This window comes from Medicago truncatula, chromosome 1 (genome assembly GCF_003473485.1).
Source record: "Medicago truncatula cultivar Jemalong A17 chromosome 1, MtrunA17r5.0-ANR, whole genome shotgun sequence".
In the NCBI taxonomy this organism is placed as follows: domain Eukaryota; kingdom Viridiplantae; phylum Streptophyta; class Magnoliopsida; order Fabales; family Fabaceae; genus Medicago; species Medicago truncatula.
The window spans coordinates 4,049,252-4,071,068 of NC_053042.1; the positions used below are offsets into that span (position 1 = coordinate 4,049,252).

The 21,817-nt window shown below is 34.2% G+C and overlaps 1 protein-coding gene across 1 annotated transcript; it reads right to left on the bottom strand.

The window, feature by feature from the left end:
* Positions 1–13,296: 13,296 nt before the first annotated feature.
* Positions 13,297–19,206, bottom strand: LOC11436023 (fatty-acid-binding protein 2). The gene is made up of 10 exons (XM_003588906.4): positions 18,574–19,206; positions 16,788–17,010; positions 15,674–15,749; positions 15,450–15,552; positions 15,065–15,133; positions 14,551–14,587; positions 14,393–14,467; positions 14,253–14,304; positions 13,946–13,990; positions 13,297–13,847 (listed from the first exon to the last, which is right to left on the bottom strand). Exons 1-10 carry the CDS (start codon positions 19,005–19,007, stop codon positions 13,750–13,752), a joined length of 1,212 nt encoding a protein of 403 aa, XP_003588954.1. The 5' UTR covers positions 19,008–19,206; the 3' UTR covers positions 13,297–13,749.
* Between the last annotated feature and the right edge of the window lie 2,611 nt (positions 19,207–21,817).

The following is a 21,817-nucleotide window of genomic DNA, read 5'->3' on the forward strand; positions in this document are numbered from 1 at the left end:
AGTGTGTGAAAGGAGTGGAAGTCACATAGTTCCGGAAAAAAAAACCGAAGCATGCGAACACGGGCTCAAGAAAATGCGGTTGCTTATTCATGATTAGTGGATATCAAAGTAAGCAAACAAAGGAATGGGGATTGAACATTCTTAATGGAGTTCACAACCATCCCATGGAGCCGGCTTTAGAAGGACACATTCTTGCCGGTAGATTAAAGGAGGACGACAAGAAGATCGTACGTGACTTGACCAAGAGCAAGATGCTTCCAAGAAATATTTTGATACACTTGAAGAACCAGAGACCACATTGCATGACAAATGTGAAGCAAGTGTACAATGAACGTCAACAAATATGGAAGGCAAATAGGGGTGACAAGAAGCCGTTGCAATTTCTAATCTCGAAGTTGGAGGAGCACAACTATACTTATTACTCAAGAACACAACTTGAAAGTAATACTATTGAAGATATTTTTTGGGCTCATCCAACATCCATTAAATTGTTTAACAATTTTCCAACGGTTTTGGTTATGGACTCCACGTACAAGACCAACATGTATAGGATGCCAATGTTTGAGGTAGTTGGGGTGACTTCAACCGATTTGACATATTCGGTTGGGTTTGGATTTATGACACATGAGAAAGAAGAAAACTTTGTTTGGGTTTTAACAATGTTGCGTAAACTTCTTTCGTCAAAGATGAATATGCCTAAGGTGATTGTTACCGATAGGGATATGTCTTTGATGAAAGCGGTTGCACATGTTTTTCCGGAAAGTTATGCATTGAATTGTTTTTTTCATGTGCAAGCTAATGTTAAACAAAGGTGTGTCTTGAATTGTAAATATCCTTTGGGCTTTAAAAAGGATGGGAAAGAGGTGAGCAATCGGGATGTGGTTGATGAGTCATTTATTACCTATTTCTAGATATTAATTAGTTTAGTTTTAATTAGATTTTAGTTTATTCTATATTAATATTATTTCCTTTTTAAGATAGTTTACTACAAATTGCATTTTATTATATTTCAGGAATGAATATTGGATGGATTGAGTCTTGGAGCAAAAGAAAGGGACTTGGAGCTGATTCGGTACGAAAATACAAAGATTGGAAGACAAAATATGTCTCCCCCAAAGTCAGAAGCTTGGCACGGCCCGTGCTAGCATTGGCACGGCCGTGCCACCCTCCAGAGTTGCTTTTGCTTAGATTTTAAGCTACTCTATTTTTAGCCCGAATGTAATAGCTTAGATTTTAAGTCGAATGAATGCTATAAATAGAGTAGCCATCCATCACAAATAATAATCTTTTCTTGGAATGCAATATGTGACAATTGTCTTTCTAATAAAAGTTCATTTTACTTTCTTGCTATTTACTTTTATGTTTTCTCTCTTCTTCTCCTTGTCTACAATGAACGTCAGTGAGTAGACTTCTCTTGTCTTGGGATTGTTGGATAAGTCTAATGACATAATCCTAATCAAACCAAGCTTTAAACCTTAATCTTATGTAACCCTAATTCCTTATCTAAATTCACCGCTTTAACATGGATCAACCATTATCAAACTGTGGAAACGAAAGTGGAGGGTTTGATAATTGTTTATCCATCATCTCAAATATCAATTCATAAAACGAAAGTGGAGCTTTGATATTCGAACAAGTGAATTTAGACAAAGATTGCAAAGTCAGCGAAATAGGCTTTGCAATCTTTGAGACATATAGTTTCGATCTTCAAGGGAACTAATAACAATCAAGTCAGCGAAATAGGCTTGGTTGTTAGAGGAACCAAAATCTAATAGTAATCAAGTCAGTGAAATAGGCTTGGTTGCTAGAGGAACAAAAGAGAAACTGTCTTGAGAAATTAGGTCTAACATAAAGTTATAAGTTTAATAGTTTGGTTTGAGAAGGACTTGTCGTTAGGATGAACCAATAACCCCAAGGCTTTTATCTTTTATTTTATTATTTGCTTTTAATTAAAAACCCAAACTTTTCTATCTTATAAACCTTTAGTTTAATCATTATCTAAAGTTGATTGAATTCATAACTCCCTGTCGGAACGATACTCTTTTCATACTACTTCAGTAAGACCGTGCACTTGCGGTTTTATCTCATCAAGTTTTTGGCGCCGCTGCCGGGGAGTTATTGTAATTTGATTAACTTTTTAATAGTGGTTAGTCTAAAAAATATATATATATATATATTTATAAAATATTTTATTTCCTTTTCTAATTATCTTTTTATTTTTATTTTTTTTATTTATATATATATATATATATATATCTCCCTTTCTTTATTATTTTTATTTTATTTTATTTTATTAATTTTTATCCTTAACCATTCTGATTTCAGGCATGGCTCAAAATTATTATCCTTGGACTCATTCCCCTGTTTTTCCTCCTTGTTATGGAATATTTGGTCATACTGGTCAGCTAGGTAGTGTTGTTAGAAGTCCTGAGCAAGTAACCTATGCTCATTATAATCAAGGGTTTAGGAACGATCAATTTTTTCAAACCCCTCAAAATTCTTTTGGACAACAAACAACACCACCTGATTTTGAAAATAACCAAGGAGTCTCTCAAAGATCCAACTTGGAACTTTTGCTAGAAAATCTTGTATTAGACAACTCTAGGCACAACAAAGAATTTGAAATCCAAGCTAGAAATTTGAAGGACTCTCTCAATAGGTTTTCCTCAAAAGTAGATTCTCTTTGTACTCACAACAAAATGATAGAGATTCAAATCCCTCACGTAGGCCATCAAGTAGCCTCTCCCTCCCAAACCTCCATAATCTTTTCGAGCCAACCTAAGGCTAACCCAAAGGGTCAACCGAATGATGTTACACTTAGGGATGGTAAACAATTAGAGGTAGAGAGTGAAAAGCCACAAAGTGAGAAAGTTGTGATAGAAAGTGAAAAGCCTAACATATCACCACCTTATGAGCCAAAAATTCCTTTCCCACAAGGGTTTGATGAGTCCAAACTAGATGAGCAGTTTAGGAAACTTATTGAAATCATTCAAGACAAATTGTCATCTAGACTTAAGGATCCTGTGAGTTTTTCCGAACCATCTGTCATAGGATCCGAGATTATAGAAAGAGCCATGTGTGATTTGGGGGAGAATGTCAGTTTGATGCCATTATCCCTTTGTGAAAGATTGGGTATAGGATAGAGAAACCCTTTGACCGTCAAGCTAATGACTTTAAACGAGCGCTTCGTGGGAGGCAACCCACGCATTTAATTGCTTTTGTTTTATTTGTTTCTTTTTATTTTAAGTTATTTTGTAGGTAATTGTCCAAGAATGATTCAAGAAAAAGAAAATTTTTGAAGTCCCGGTCTCCAGAACCTTGGCACGGCCCGTGCTCACACTGGCACGGCCCGTGCTCACACTGGCACGGCCCGTGCTCACACTGGCACGGCCGTGCCAGACCTTGCCCTTCCAAAACCAAGCCAAACTCCAGGAACTTGGCACGGCCCGTGCCAACCTCAGCACAGCCGTGCCCGACCTCAGGTAAGGTTAAACCTCATTTTCCTTCATCTTCTTCCCTCATTCTTCAAACCAAACCCCTCTCATCCCTCCAACTTCTCTCTAAAACCTCCATAACCACAAAACCTCAAACCTCCACATCTCCATCAAACCTTCACCAATTCACAAAATTTCTTACCCAATTCAACCACAAAAACCATTCCCACCACAACCATCCATACATAATCAACTTTCATCCACCCAATCCATAAAAAATTCACAACCTCCATTATCCTAACCCAAAAATCCACAAATTCAATCCCAACCTCCATCAACCAACTCCTAAAACTTTAAACCTTCACTCCATCACTAAACCAACCCTTTCCACCAAAAACATTCACTAACCCCAACCTTCACCAAAACCACACCAAGTCCAACCAAGGTCAAGGCTATGGCTTCCAAAAGAAGTGGAAAAGAAGTTGCAACATCTTCAAGAGGACCTCCCCCAAAGAAGCAAGTACCGGCAAATAATCATGGCATAATATTCAAGGACAACAAGCAAAAGGATAGGTATAAAAATCTCATCTCTAAACCTTTACATCCTTGCAGGTACCCTGATAATTATGACTTGGTTACATTAGGCCTTAGTGACAATGTGTTTAAATTTCTAGGACGATTAGGGTGGGTTGCTATGTTAAGACCTATGCGGGGTTATGAAAATTTCACCTATGAGTTTTAAGTTCTATCGTTTTTACAAAGGATAGGATGAATTTTGATAACCCTAATCATAGAATCTCTTTCCGGCTTATGAACATTGATTACGAGATGTCTCTCCAACACTTTTGTGATGAGATGAGCTTCGCTAACGCGGGGTTCATCCACGACTCTTGGGATCAAAGTCTTAAGCCGGTTGACTATCAACCCGCCACCTTTTGGGAACATATCACCGACCTTAGGCAATTTAATACACGTTCAAACAAAGCTAGCCATATTCACAACCCGGTGCTTAGGTACCTTCAAAGGGTAATGACTTGCACTATTTGGGGTAGGACCGAATTGGGGAACACTAGGACGGATGAACTCTTCATGTCGTGGGCCATGCTTAACAACCACCCCATTAAACACATGCTTTTACTTGCTTGATTACCTTTCCCATGTCGGTAATAGGTTTGATAGTAGGGGAGAGATAGTTGTGGGTGGTATCATCACATACCTAGCTAGGCAATTGGGAGTGGGTGAGGACCAAGGGATTACCAAAATTGAGGGAAGCAATAGGCTTAACATAGAGACCCTTATCTTTATGAACTTCATTAAGCCCCGTCCACCCATGTCCTACACACTCAAACTCAATGTGTCTATTTTGATTATACTTTCTAACCCATCTCGGACTAACACCAAGGTGGAAGAAAATATGTTGTATGTTGTTGATGATCCATAGGTACATGAAGAACACGATAATGAAGGCGAGGAAGATGCACATTTGCACCAAGAAGAGGAAGGTGCACAATTGCACCATGATGCCGGATAAACAAATGAAAATGCAAGATGGGCATGGATGCATACCGAGGCCGAGAGGATAAGCACCAAGCAACTAAGGCAAGGTGTTGAATTGTCGGGACTAAGGAATGATGTCCTAAGGGGCAACCGCATATCTGAAGAAAATAACCAAATGCTTCAGAACATGATGCACCATTTTCACCTCCAAGGTCCTCCCTATAGAACTCAATGAAAAATGTGAGCTTTCCTCTTCCTCTCTTCTCTTACTACTCGTCCTCCTCCTTCTTCTTCTTCTTCTTCTTCTTCTTCTTCTTCTTCTTTATTTCTCTTAATTTTGAATCATTGAGGACAATGCTTCTCCTAAGTGTGGGGGGAGCCTAATAAAGTGTCTTTAGTCGTAGTGTTCAAAACTCCCTTGAACTTTATTCTTTTGTTTTGTTTTATTGTGAAAGGCATGGTTAAGTAGCTTATTTTTATTGAAAAATATCATGACATAAATTTTTTATTGTCTCCTCTTAATTGGTTAATTCTTGTACATAAAAGTAAACTCTTGTGTTTTAAGTTTTCTTGATATACCCACATCTTGTTTTAACGTGAATAAATTCTCCAATGAGAAAAATACAAAGTTGCTTCCCTTGAGTAAGTGTATGAATAGGTATTTTAAGGAAATGCGTTCTAATTTTAGTGGTACATTGACCTTTAAAAATTCTCAAAGTAAAAGTAGTATAAGTTAGTATAAGAGAGTTTATATAAAGCCAAAAAGCCAAATTGATTTCAAGGTTGCATCATTGAATCTAGATTGGGGAAGGGGGTAGGCCCTCCGACTTCCTACGTGAAGGTGTTGTTCCCTTAAATAAAGTATGTTGAAATGTGTAAATGGCAAAGATCAAAGGATCACAAATACTCTCATCTCTCTTATATGAAATCAAGAAAGAGTTTTTATTGGTTGGTTTAGTACTAGGATTAGAACATGTTTCCTCATAATATCTATCTTATACAGGAGCAAGAAAAGGGTTGGACTACACACACACACTCACTTAAGACTTGATTGTTGGGTTGAAAAAGGATTACAAGAAATGCTTGAGTTTGTGATTAGTGCACTCTTTGAAATAAAAGCCTTTGACGAGACATGTGCTTTGATTTAATTGTCATATGATAATGTTGTTTTATGCTACCATGTTTATGCCTTTTGCTTGAGGACAAACAAAGATTCAAGTATGGGGGAGTTTGATGAGTCATTTATTACCTATTTCTAGATATTAATTAGTTTAGTTTTAATTAGATTTTAGTTTATTCTATATTAATATTATTTCCTTTTTAAGATGGTTTACTACAAATTGCATTTTATTATATTTCAGGAATGAATATTGGATGGATTGAGTCTTGGAGCAAAAGAAAGGGACTTGGAGCTGATTCGGTACGAAAATACAAAGATTGGAAGACAAAATATGTCTCCCCCAAAGTCAGAAGCTTGGCACGGCCCGTGCTAGCATTGGCACGGCCGTGCCACCCTCCAGAGTTGCTTTTGCTTAGATTTTAAGCTACTCTATTTTTAGCCCGAATGTAATAGCTTAGATTTTAAGTCGAATGAATGCTATAAATAGAGTAGCCATCCATCACAAATAATAATCTTTTCTTGGAATGCAATATGTGACAATTGTCTTTCTAATAAAAGTTCATTTTACTTTCTTGCTATTTACTTTTATGTTTTCTCTCTTCTTCTCCTTGTCTACAATGAACGTCAGTGAGTAGACTTCTCTTGTCTTGGGATTGTTGGATAAGTCTAATGACATAATCCTAATCAAACCAAGCTTTAAACCTTAATCTTATGTAACCCTAATTCCTTATCTAAATTCACCGCTTTAACATGGATCAACCATTATCAAACTGTGGAAACGAAAGTGGAGGGTTTGATAATTGTTTATCCATCATCTCAAATATCAATTCATAAAACGAAAGTGGAGCTTTGATATTCGAACAAGTGAATTTAGACAAAGATTGCAAAGTCAGCGAAATAGGCTTTGCAATCTTTGAGACATATAGTTTCGATCTTCAAGGGAACTAATAACAATCAAGTCAGCGAAATAGGCTTGGTTGTTAGAGGAACCAAAATCTAATAGTAATCAAGTCAGTGAAATAGGCTTGGTTGCTAGAGGAACAAAAGAGAAACTGTCTTGAGAAATTAGGTCTAACATAAAGTTATAAGTTTAATAGTTTGGTTTGAGAAGGACTTGTCGTTAGGATGAACCAATAACCCCAAGGCTTTTATCTTTTATTTTATTATTTGCTTTTAATTAAAAACCCAAACTTTTCTATCTTATAAACCTTTAGTTTAATCATTATCTAAAGTTGATTGAATTCATAACTCCCTGTCGGAACGATACTCTTTTCATACTACTTCAGTAAGACCGTGCACTTGCGGTTTTATCTCATCAGTGGTGAAGAAGATAATGAACGCATGGAAAGCTATGGTTGAATCTCCCAATCAACAATTATATGCAAATGCATTAGTGGAGTTCAAAGATTCATGTAGTGATTTCCCAATTTTTGTAGATTATGCCATGACCACCTTGGATGAAGTGAAGGACAAAATTGTGAGGGCATGGACAGACCATGTGTTGCATCTTGGTTGCAGGACCACAAACAGGGTCGAATCGGCCCATGCTTTGTTGAAGAAATACTTGGACAATAGTGTGGGTGATTTGGGTACTTGTTGGGAGAAAATACATCACATGTTGTTGCTCCAGTTGACCGCTATACAAACATCCTTTGGTCAAAATGTTTGCGTGTTGGAACATAGATTCAAAGATGTCACTTTGTACTCGGGGTTAGGTGGTCATGTGTCTAGAAATGCTTTGGACAACATTGCTTTGGAAGAAAAACGTTGTAGGGAAACATTGTGCATGGACAATGACATTTGTGGTTGTGTTCAAAGGACATCTTATGGACTACCATGTGCATGTGAAATTGCTACAAAACTCCTTCAAGAGAAGCCAATTTTATTGGATGAGATATACCACCATTGGCTTCGGTTATCTATGGGTGAACAAAGTAATGAAGATGCTTTTTGTGTCGAGGTTGAGTTGAAGGCTATTGTAGAGCGTCTAAAGAAACTCCCTTTCCAAATGAAGCTTGAGGTCAAAGAGGGTTTGCGGCAATTGGCATTTCCTGAAACCACCTTGATGTCTCCACCACCACGAAAAGTACCAACCAAGGGAGCAAAGAAAAAAGTCGACATTGCGAGGTCTAAAGGAAAAATTACATCGGCTAGTCGGATCCCTTCTTCTTGGGAGGTTGTTGATTCCCAAAATCCGGATAGCCAACCGTCACCATCACCAACTACATCATCATATAAAAGGAAAAAAGGTGCTCGTCTTGGTAAAACATCACTTTCCCCACTTCCACCACCTACTCGGTATCCAAAGCCTAAAGCTATCCCGGTTATGCGTCCTATTGATTATATGCCACGCTTCATGGTTCCATTTATTGAAAAAGTGGTGGATGTTATCGGCGATGGACATTGCGGATTCCGGGCTATAGCGGAGTTCATGGGCTTGACCGAAAAAAATCATCTCATGATCCGTACACATCTTATCCAAGAGTTGATGGATCATAGAGATGATTATGTTGAAGTATTTGCGGGTGAGGATCGTTATAACTACATTTTAAACAGATTACATCCTCCCGCAAATACAAAAACTTGTGCACATCTTGTTGATAAGTGGTTGACATTTCCGGACATGGGACACATTGTTGCTAATTATTACAAAATGAATGCGGTGACTTGGGAAGATGAGTATTTGGATCGACATGACTTGTTCCGAAAGCTCATGGCTATTGAAAGTGGAAACAAACCATGCAAACCACAAAAGGAGTCAAACAAAGCGGCGCCTATTTTGTTGGACACTCCCGAAAAACCAAAGCAACAATTTGAAGTTATTGCGGAAGATGAGGAAGATTCTATGTCACTTGATCTTCTCCAATCACTTGGTCTTTAATGAGTGATTTTTTTGTCGGTGTTAGTTCTTTTTTTTTGGTAGAAATTACACCGATATATTTTTTTGGGTCGAAATTGTAACGCCAATTTTTTGGTGGCCAATATATAACTAACATTATGTAATTTATATTGATATATATATATGATAATATGATTTTTATGTGGAGAAAATAATGCAATACTAATTTATAGCTTTTTAATGTTTTCCGCATTTCATTTATTCGTTATTACATTCCATTTAATTTTGTTCTAATATATGATTCTTTTGTTACAAAATTTTTTAAGTGAGACATGTCTGAGGTTGCACAAATTGAAGGGCGGGTTAGGTACTCCGCGTTTAAAAAGACGGTTAAGGTTATGATAACGCCGACGGACTCTCTTGACAATTTGAAAGCACAACTTAACACTTATTTTGAGCATCTTGGTGAAAATCAATATACACGTCACTTGTTTGGTCAAATGCCATGCATAGACCTAGGAGAAGATAGAGATGAATACGCATGGAAAACGGCAAGCTATATGCCTTTGCTTATTCGCGACGACGGCGACGTCAGATTTATGTTTCGGAATATGGTGGAAGACAATATATTATATATGTATGTTCGTTCCATATGTAATTGCATTGAATGTAAGTAGGGATTTAATTTAATGATGTGTAATGAGTAGTTTAATTATGGACACTTTGTAATGTTTTGATGAATTTCAAACGTCTGTTTAATTTTAACCAAATGTCGGTTTAATTTAATTATTAACAATTGTAAAAGATATTGTATTTATCTTCATTATGTCCGAGTTTCAATCATACATATGAATTATATTACCTTTGGAATGCTCTGGTTTAATTACAGGTAAAAACTGGCCGAAAAAATGGCTTGGAAATACTTAGAATTATGCAGAACCTGCTGTCTGCATAATCAAATTTCCTCGGCAGTTAACTACCGAGGTTTTCCTCGGCAGTTAACTGCCGCCGGTTTCCTAAAAACCTCGATAGCAAACTGCCGAAGGGTATTTTGATATTTTACTCGTGTGGCACAGCCAAACAACATGTGGGAACAGCAATACTCATAAATATATCAGATTTTTTTTTAATTATGCTAAAAAAATCTTCAACTTTTAATCTCTAAAATTTTTTAATCATAACTTTCGATCGTTATTTTCAAGTGAACTCATGTGTTGCCATTGTATTTTTATATATCTTTGATTTGTGACTTTTCTCCTCTCACCATAAGTTGTTGTTGAACCGAAATTTGAAATTCAACATCACAAATCTGAACCGTGAAATTTTAAGCCGTGAGATTACAGTAATTGAAGAATGAATGAAGACCATAACGATCTAATTCAATTCTTTCTGCTCCCTTATCCCCCACTCTTCAATCATGTCCCAATTGAATCCAATACGCAATAGAGATAATGATATTAATTGACCAGAAAAACGAAAAGAGATAATGGTATTAATTAATTATTTTAATATAAATAAGATTGGTGCTAGTCACACCCCAAAAAAAACAAGTTGCACCCCAGAATGACTAATATACCCTTTAATTAAAATAAAAATTTTAAATCAATTAAATTTACATTAACGTAAATTGAACATAAGTAAACTTAATTTACATTAACCTAAATTGAACATAAGTAAACTTAATTTGCATTAACCTAAATTGAATGTAAGTAAACTGAATTTACACTAACCTAAATTGAAGATACATTAAAATGAATTTACATTAACCTACATACGTAAACTACACTAACCCCTTTTATATACATACATGTAAACTTAATTTACACTAACCTCTCACTTAAAATCAAATTGACAGGCATATCTCATACCAAAACAAACAATAAACAAATAGAAACTCATCGAAAATGAAATTCATGAAATTCATTAACCTTTATGAATATAGTACAGATCAATAACAACAAAGATGTTGATTCAGATATTGGTTGTACATCTATGGTGATTTGTGGATGAAAGGGGGTAAGTGTTCAGAATGATCATAAAAGATGGGTTTTTAAAAATTTTCATGAAGATGACAATTTGGTATTATTGTAAAATTTTAAATAAATTTGGGTGTAACTTGTTTTTTTTCTTGGTGTGACTAGCACCGTTCTATAAATAACTTTAAAGACAATATACTTTAATATTTTTTCCACAAAAAACACTATACTTATAGATAGTATTTGTTTTAGTGAAAATAATATATTTTGTTGCTAACATGTTTAAAGACTACGGATCAGGAGTGCAGAAAACATTACATATATTTCTTCCATAATAGAACATAAAAGAATTAAATTAAAAAGTCAAATGTATTCCAAAAAAAGTCAAATGTATTTAGTTTTAAATTTGGACCACATACAATAATTTTTTTGAATCATTTATATTGCATTCTAGAATTTTGAATCCTTTTTATTCATATTACGTTCTAGAATCTAACAAAAAAATATATTGCATTCTAGAGGGAGTAAGCTAATTATTTTTCTAATCACTCTTCCCTTATTTTTGTTAAAGTGTAATTTTTTTTTTATTTTCAATTTTTAATTGTTTAATATTGATTTGTAAAAATGATCTCTGATTATTTATGATAGAGTGAGATATGTGAAATAAAATAATAAATAGTTCTTGTAAAAAATAAAGGCGTTATACAAAAGATAAATAATTTTAAAAAAGTATTATTAATTTTCTTAGTATGAGTAAATAATCTTAAAATGGTTGCGTAGTTACAACAAAGATAGTGAAAGACTATAGAGAAATCATATATATTTATTAAAAAAATTAATATTATGACATGTTATTATAGTAGAAAATAATTACATTTCAACGTATGATTAATGTTCTATAATATTATTATAATAAAAAAAATTAATGTAGATTTAGACAAAAGAATTTTTTTTTAATCTCGATAGCCAGTTCAATGACCGAATAATTCAAAGGGTTTAAAAGATTTCAATTTTTCATCCTCTAAGATTCTTGCGTGTCCTCATTTTTTTTTTACCTAATTCAGATTATATAATCGAAACCAAAAAATACGATCTAAATTACATAATTCAAACCATACTTATACATACACAAAGTTGATGAATTTTGTATAACTTGAAGACTATTTGAATACAGTTTAGAGATCCAATTAAAAAGTGAGTAACAGTTTAAAAATCAAATTGATGGATATGGAATTGAATTTGAGACCTTATGTTTTTATTCTGTAATTTACAAGCAAATTAAAGAGTGGATTAGGAAATGACAGGAATTAACGTGGTATGGAACACTTCAACAATCAACATATATCACATTACACGTCTTTTAAAAAAAGAAGTTCATTATCACCTATACCACCTTTTAATTTGTAGGTGGTTAACCCACGTACATTATTTAAGATGATTTTAGTGGATGAGCTTAATCGACCCCTTAAAACCAAACGATTTCTTATATGTTTAATGATGTAGTAAGTTTGTTCCTTAAATTTAAGGAATGACTCTCGTAGTTTACCCTAAAAATTGGTTCCTTACGACTCAAATATGATATTTTTTTATTACAAAACTATCATCTCAATAGAAATTAATTATTATTTATAAATTATGATATGAATTAATTGAAATAAAATATATTAGATTTTTGCAAACAAGTGCCCATTTGTTAAGAATTCAAATATGAAAATAATTGATAACTTTCATGTAAGAAAAATTGTTTTTTGATATTTCAATATGTTGAATACATAATCTGAAGATAAAACTTCCATTTTAAATTTCTTATCAAGTGCCCTAAAGGCACTTATTGACATTTCCCTAATTAAAATTTGAATGAGTAGAAATGTTAAAACTTAAGAATAATTAAGATGAATTTTATTTTTAATAGAAAATATATTTTTAAAGTAGATTAATTTGAATTCGAAACAATTGTGTGCAAATATTTTAATGTTAAAGTTTGAGTTGTTTAAAAGTTGCTTAAGATTTTTATAATTGGAGTAAAATATTTAAGAGCTGCTTAAAAATGATGTAGCACTGTGAAACTACTTTTTAAAGGTTATGCAACTCAAAATGAGTTCCTCGTTTTCTCCCAATTGTAGATGCTTTAACCATTCTAACTTAGTTTATGGGAATGAGGGAGTTGCATAACCATTAATCAAATCATATTACTAATCGTAATTCATCTTCAGTGGTGTATACTGAGCAAAAATTGAAAGTAAGTCATTTTGCAGAAAAAGGCACCTACCACTTGACTTATAATGAATGGAGAGGAAAAGCAAGTCTTTATGCTTTAGGTGTGGAGAAATATTCCATCCATCACATAAATGTGCATATAATAAAAACAGATGAAATTGGTGGAAATTTAATGTTAGAATCAAGTATTTCTGATATAGAAATGCTGTCAAATAATAAAATTTAAATACTGCTATTTGTAGCAATTCTCATCTGTATCAAAGAAGAATGACAGGTCAACTATGGTTACGAATTGTAATTGAGTATAAATGTGGCAAAGCACTAGCTTGAGCAAACTGACATTAATATTCTAATCTGCAATTTTTTCCTTTAGTTCTCTAAAATAAGAGTACACATCTAACAAGGGATAGAGGCATCAAAGAGATGTGTATTATCAATAGCAACCGAGAAAATTTCAAACATAAGTCTAACTTGAGCTATCCTAATGACTTCTATGATTCAACGGACAAACCTCAAAATAGTAATTTCGGGGAATTTAAAGCAGATTGAAATCGATTTTTTTGAAACAACTGCTTCTGCTATAGGGTGGGGATAAATGCCATGCCACCCTCCATATCCAATTGTCCATTCTAAAAATAAGGGCAATTGGAAAGAAAATGAACCCTTTCAACAATTTCTAATAATATTTACGATGTTTGTTCCAATCTCTTTCTTGGTTTGTTCGCACACAGGGACATCTCCAATGTACATGCCAAAGAATGCCTCTGTAAGTTTAAAAATATTGAACCAGCTCAGTTTGATACTCTAGAATCTAGAAGGTGCAATACAAGCACAATAGCACATAAGTTATAGTATGACTTACGACACAAATCTTTGCTGTGGACACTTCCAACATGATTGCCACCAACTGTACGGGTAAAAGAATAATTTCAGTTGTGAACGCTATTTATCAATACAAAAGAAACTACAATGAAATATGCATATGCCTCCAAATATCACAGAGAGAAGGCAGACCAAAAACACAAGTCTTTATTCCTTAAAATTACCCTAAGGCAAACATCACAGAGAGAAGGCAGACCAAAAACACAAGTCTTTATTCCTTAATTACCCTGAGGCAAACAGTAGAGACACGGTTTAAAAGGTCAATTATGCCAGCAAAAAATACTTACTTTCAGTAATCAGACGTCCATCAACTGTTCGTTTAAACTCAATAATTGTTCCCTGCAACGTTGCAGTAAAGTCGGTGTGACTATATGACATGATTAGTTATTTAGTATTTTTAAAAGAAACATATTTGTTGCTTACTTACCAAAGGTATCGGGATATTCTCCGTAAAGTATGAACCAAATGTCCAAAGGCAATCAAAGTCTGCGGATGGATTTGTCTAACCAAAAAGTGGGGTTAAGGAAAAGTTAGAACTAATCAGTGTAGAAGTGTTAAAAACTGATTTTTAAAGAGGTAAAGTACCTTAACTAATCGAGCTCTAAGCGATTTCTCAAAAGCACTGCAGTGAAGAGAAAAAAAAAATCAGTTCCATGTAGTGATTTTAATTTTATGAAATCAAATATATGCCAAAAATCTCTATGCCAAGGCTGCATCAGAGCATTGGAAGAGCAGGCCTGCTCTACTCATCCTCAATTTCGTTGAGGTTGTAATAATCTGAACAATTCTAAAAATTACAAAAATCTAAATTGAACATTATGGTTCAGTAAATTCTTAGTGAGAAAAATCTAACTACTCAATATTGGTACATAAAATTGTGTAAAATAGAGAGATGGAAAGCGAACCAAAATTATGTGGACTGTATAAACATTCCAAAGTATTGTTTGAAAACTAAATCCTAGCACACTCAAGACTTTTTCCAGTTAAAAGCAAATTTATCAGATATAAGGAATAGAGCACAATCAGGAGAGTATAAGATATAATTTTAAAAATTAAGCAAACATTTATGCAACTTGAAAAAAAAAAAAATATTACTTACTCTCTCACACTGTTAATTTTCATTCCTTTGCAATTTACGACAAGCCTAACAGTCATATTGATATCTTCCCTGCATAAGTAAAAACCCAAAAAGTTGCACAAAAATCCATATTTTATATCATAATCATGAAATCAACCAACAGCTTCTTTTAAGTTCACAAACCCCACAAGTACACATTATTTAGCCAAATCCTACTTAAGGAAATGTAATGCTTGATTCAACCCATCCTTTTATACCACCTATGAATTTTCATAGTAATCCACAAAGTTTGGCAATGTATCTTTTAAAATATTACGTATAATTGAATATCAAAACCGAGAAAGATCACTTGCATTCAATAACATTTTATGCACATAAAAAAAAGTTAGCACAAGATGTTTGAAACCTGAGAAGATCCTGGTAGAAATCATTACGGTCATTCAGTTCATCTGCAGAAATTGAAGCATATTTTGGGCCCAACTTCTCACAGAGAGAGTACGGGTGAACATCTGTTAAATAACATCCAAGAGTGACTCAATTAAAAAGGGAACTTCAATAAAAATCAATAATATTTCTTTTTCCCTTCAGATGGAATGGGAAAATCAAGTATAGAGAATATAAAAAACTTACAAAATCCAAAGGCATAGACTTTCAGCGTCTTGATTTTAACAATTGTCATGTTTTTGGATCCTGTTCCAACCAGGACCTGAAGCAGATTTAATTGATTAATCATGTGAAAACGAAAGTAAGTATGGAATTTCAAACACAAAATATGTTGATAGGCAGAAGAGTGAAACCCAATAAGATTTGAAAAACTAGTATTAGTTACCAAATGACCACATATGCCAGAAATTGAGAAGTAATGCTACCACTCTCTTCCAACCTATTAAGTATTAGCCATACTGTAACTGTAAGTCATTTTTCAGTAGCTATTTATCACCTCATTTGGTTTATGGTTGAGTTTGGCTAGCTAACACTCTCTTCCAACCTATTAAGTATTAGCTATACTGTAACTGTAAGTCATTTTTCAGTAGCTACTTATCACCTCATTTGGTTCATGGTTGAGTTTGGTTAACTGGTAATAGGTTAGCTGGTGACTCGTTACATGATTGTGATTTGTTAGCTCTCTGCTAACATATAAGCCCCTCTAGGACTCGGTACATTTCAGTTTCTTCTCTAACCACCGTTCTTTCTAGATTTTCAATGTTTCTTTTTGTTAAGAGTCTCACATTGGATGGATAAGGTCTGACAATGTGTTTATAAGTGGGAACAATTCTCACCTTACAAGCCATTCTTGTAAGGGCTGAGTTAGGCCCAACCTCAATTTTCAGACTTTTCTTAGAAAATCAATCCGAAATTGGCCGTCATTTTCCTATTTCTCTTCAGTGTTTCCGGTTCAAACCTTTCTTCTGTTTCACACGATTACTAGTGAAATCAATAGATGCTTAAACTATTTATAGATCTGCATTTATCTTTTCCGTCCTGATTTTCTTATATTTGTGAGCATTGAGCAAACTTCCAAGATTTAATCATACCTTCGCATTCACGAGTAAGCCACTCCAAGACACTAGTTAACTATATTTTTAATCAACTATGTATTTGATAACCACTAGACAGCAATCAAGCAATAATCTAGCAAGAGTATACAACTAAAACTCAAAACTGGTCGATAAAAAAATTCAGCATACAACTGCCGTAAGAGTTAGAAGAGCCAGCAAAGAAGAGTAGTAAAACAGATATTAACCTCTGAGCCAAGGCTGGAATTCCGATCTCCAGCTGATAAATTATCCAGAACCACAGGAAATTCAATGCCAGTTTTAGGCTCCACGGTAGAGTTGGCTAGGCTCAACTCGGAAATTGATAGGCGAGGACATCCCCGGCGTTCAACATCCTTAGGCACTTGGTCCATGCCGCCATGCATTTGTACGTCAGGATCCTGCATTGGCCCAGACAGTAGATTTGATGACCTAGAAGCAAAATTAAGATAAAATAAGAAAATCAAAAGGACTGAACTGTTGGTAAAACAACAAAATGGAATGGAATAAACATAGACTGTTTGAATTTTGCAGAAATGGATAGAAGGAAATGTCATCAGTTACCATTGTTTGGATATATAAGGGTCAATTTACTTTGTCTTCAAATTTTCATTTTTTGTTTTTGTTTTCAATAATAACATACACATACTCGTAGTGCACACATAATCAAGGAGATAATATACAAAGTGAGATGATATACACAGTCAAGAAGTATCATATTTTGAAACGTTGAAAATGCTACGAAGTTGTTTTCACCAGTACCAAAGATGTTATTGATTCTTGCACCACTAATCTCCGTTCTGAAAATCATTTCTTTGACTTTGCATATACTAATGTGTCTATTTTATTGAAAATTGAAATGAAAATTTAAAACTAAATGAGCCCTACAACAACAACAACCAAGCCTTTTCCCACTAAGTGGGGTTGGCTACATGGATCAAATGATGTCATAGGGTTCTATCAAAAACCATATTTGGATCCAACTCATTGACCTCTAAATCTTTTTTAATGGTTTCTCGAATGGTTTTCTTAGGTCTTCCTCTACCTCTTTTAACCTGACTCTCCTCCATTTGATCTACTCTTCTTACAACGGCATCTACGGGTCTCCTCTCTACATGTCCAAACCATCTAAGCCTATTTTCTACCAACTTTTCTACTATAGGTGCTACCCCCACTCTCTCTCTAATGGTGTCATTCCTAATCCTATTTTGTCTAGTCTTACCACTCATCTAGCGCAACATCCTCATCTTCGCTACTTACTTTACTCTCGTGTTGACTCTTAATCTGCCAAGGCCGGCCCCAAGCCCGGGTAAAAGGAGAGGGTTGTGTTAGGCCTCGACAGCCAACGTAAAACTTTGTCGAATCTCTATGACATGGACCAAAACTAAATGAGCCCTAAATTTCTTAAAATTCAAATGAGCGAAAAGGAACAAAATGGAGTCTATTGTATTCTATTCCATCCAATACTTTTGTTTTCCCCATTCCACAAAGTCCCCAACACCCATTTCAACACCTCATTTTCTCTATATATCTCTTTTCCTCACATCACTCTCTCCATTTCTCTCTCTCTCTCTCGAGGTGCATATGGAATGTATGGGTGCCCATGAAACATTTTCCAATATAATTCATACCATTCTATCAGACTGAAAACCTGATTATAATCATTATATTCCATTCCATTGTCAAAAATCAATCAATAATACAGTAATTCCATTCCATTTTATCTACTTCCATTCTACTCTACCCATAATCAAATATCCAAACAAAACCAAAAGATTAATCAGATAAAGAGGTCGTGGGTTCGACCCCAACTCCCAGTATAATAAATAATATTAACAATACGAATATCGGTCATTTCACAAAAAAATAAGTAGCAAGTTTTTTCAAGCTTAATAGCCATATACACTATTAGACATTCAATCACTTCCATTCTACTCCACTAATGATCACATATCCAAACACAGCAGGAGAAATATGAAATCATAATATACATACAAATTTTGAATTGGCGGCACCAATGCAGCAGCAAGAGAAAGAACAGGAAACGATTGAATCCTTTTGGCTTCTCTCCAAAACAATCTAACAACAAAACTTGAAATCTTCCCCAAACTCACACGTTCACAAGTTTTCCTCTTCGATCCAAAACCAAAACCAAACCTAGGTGCCACATTATTCGTTATCACAGGCTTAACCTTCAAATTCACATTACCAAAACCACCACCACCACCGAATCGAAGAGAACCACCACCACTACCACCGCCGGAAAACCAAAACAACAACGCGCCGGCGAATTTTGAAACACGGCCGAATGCTTCTTCGATTGCAGAACTTTCGTAGAAGGTTTTAGAATTATCTAGAAAGAAGAGGAATGGTTCGAATGGAAATAGGTTTGGATCTGTATCCATCCATGATAACCAATCGTTCTTCATTCGTGAATAAGTGATTATGTTGTTTTTGTAAAAGAAATGAAGAAATGTGAAACGATTAAGCTTTTAGCGTTGGAAAAGTTTGGAATGAAACGAAAGAGTAAGCGAAATGAAAAAGGAAGAAAAGAGAATATTCGTTGGGTATGAAAGGGAAAATCGCGGTGGAGCCAAAAGCAATAGAACAAACAAAAATGCGACAATGAAATGAAATGAAAAGCACGTTTGGTAAAATTAATCACTTTTATTACACTACCAAAAAAAATGACTTTTATTGATGTGGAGCAGTCTAATGGTCGAAGTAACCGGCCATTTGAGTTTGTTTGACCATGTACTTTCACATTTTTTGGGTGTCAAATTGTGACCATGTGGAATATTTTTCTCATCAATAAAATTGGTGTCCTATTATGAAGAAAGAAAAAGTGTTTTTTTAAGGAAAAAATAAAGTGTTGGCTAAGAATAAAATTATTGTCTAGTTTTTTAAAAAAATAAATTATTATCTAGTTTATATTGCGCTATATCTTATTTGGTCTGATTGAATTTTAGATTTAGGTTCGAATCACATATAATCCGACTGAATATGATCTTTATACAATCATAATTGATAGATATGTTGGTGATTTCTTATTGTGCCTCCCTCCCCCACACTTCTTCCCCCCATCATATAGATATTTCGATTTCTATCTTTCGAACAGGTAAAAGCAAGCAAGAATGCTCTATTTTTTAGATTATAGAATTCGAAAAAAAAAGGCACTACAACAATTGAAGGATGCGATAAGAAATTCACAAACAATAGAGTCTTTTGGCTCCAATTAGTTTAGCCCATGTAAATATTGGGGTCAGGCTAGGTCAGTGGGCTTCGAGGTGATCCAGCATCAACATCTCTATTTGATTTTTTATTATTATTATTATCATTCATCCCTAAAAAAAATTATCATTCAATTTAAAAATTATTAATAAAAAACATTAAAATATGTTAACTTAATAAAAAAAAATATACATATAACTTAAATGATGAAAATATGAGTTTTTTTTAATAGGAATTATTTGATTTACTTATCTTGTAAATTAAAATGATGTACAAAAAATATTGTAAAATTGGAGATGTATATATTTATTTATTTATTGAATGTCTCGAGTTTGACAAAGTAAAGTTACAACCTACTTTTTTTTAGGGTAAGTTATAAGCTTCTTAATAAATCACAATTAAGTGATAGAACATGAAAAATTCAAGTTTAAATCTTGAGTGGAGACGGACGGTTCACAACTTCAAATATGTCGTTACAAATTCAAAAAAGTATGAATTATATTTTGACAATACTTACAATATTGAAAACCAATTTATTTTGCTGAAAACATGTTTGCCATGTTTAATTTTGTTCTTGAATTATGGAGGTCATTTTGCTGGTCAAAAACTTAGAAAAAACGTGTTTCTTTCATATGATCACGACCGTTGCATTTGTCATTTTTCAAACCAGACTCTATTTCCTCAAAACACGAGTAACACGAAAAATCAACGTTTGCTTATAATCCCACGTTTCATTCCCATTAGGTTTGTACGTGACTTTTGTTTGGTATTTACCAACAAGTAGCTTTTGTAATTTAAGATTGTCTTGAACATGTAATTTTAATTGACATTGTATATAAACTGTGATGTTTGATATTTGACCATTAGTGCATTTCATATTTATTTCAATATTTGAAGTCTCTCCTTAAAAAACCAAAAATCAATTCAATTCAGTGGATCATATGATTTGTTTCTAATGGATGGTCACAAAATAAAACTGAAGGAAATCATATCATATTATTTTAACTGAAGGAAACTACGTTTCATTTGAAGTCTTTACCACTACCATTGTCACCAAACACTCTCCACCACCACAGCACTATTGCTCCTCTTCACTATCTACTTCTATTGCATTCTCATTTCTATGTATGTTTGCCATGATTTGGTTGAAACTTCAAAGTGTAATTTTTGCAAAATTATGATAGCTCCTTGTGCTTCCATAGATCCAAACATGCACTTGGACACTCTACCATTGTCACCAAACACCCTCCACCAATGTTCCACAAATCGCGTGTCAACTCGGCGAGTTTACCGAGTTTACGTGTTTAGGTGCTAAAAACGTGTTAACTCGGAGGTAAACTCGATTTCTGGTAAAATCGGAAAGTTTGACGAGTTTGACCGAGTTAACACTCAGTAAACTCGTGTAAAATCGGGCGAGTTTACCGTTTTTTGCGAGTTTACTCCTGTATTTTTTTTCTTCAAAAATGACCCTTTTTTTTTTTTTGCCCATTTTTTTCAAGCCCAAACTTTCTACGTTTCAACTGAAGTGAAAATTACTACAGGGTCCCATCTAGATTTTAACGTTTCGTTTCATTTTCTTTTCGTTTTCAAGAACAGGGGGCGGTGGAGAAACCTGGAAATTCTGACGATGGAGAAACATTGAAATTTCGATTCCAATTCCGATTCTTTGCGTTTTCGAGTTGGGTTGCGGTGTTATTGTGGTGGTGTTTGTTGTCAGCTGTAACGTTAGATTATAAGGCATATATACAATCTTGTTTGAACGAAAAACAGAGCTTCAAAGTTCAGATTCAGACTCTCTTTTTCCTTTCCTTTATTGTTTCTTTTATCATCAAAGCTTCAAAAGGCATCTTTTCTAGATAGTTGTTACATGTTATTGTTAGGGTTTTTAACTTTGATCATCAGGTTTCTATTTCTGTTTCTATTTCTATTATTTAACATAGATTACATGTTTTTTTTTCTAAATAGCGGTGTTACACTGTTACTGGTTTAGTTTAGGCATCTCGTGAAT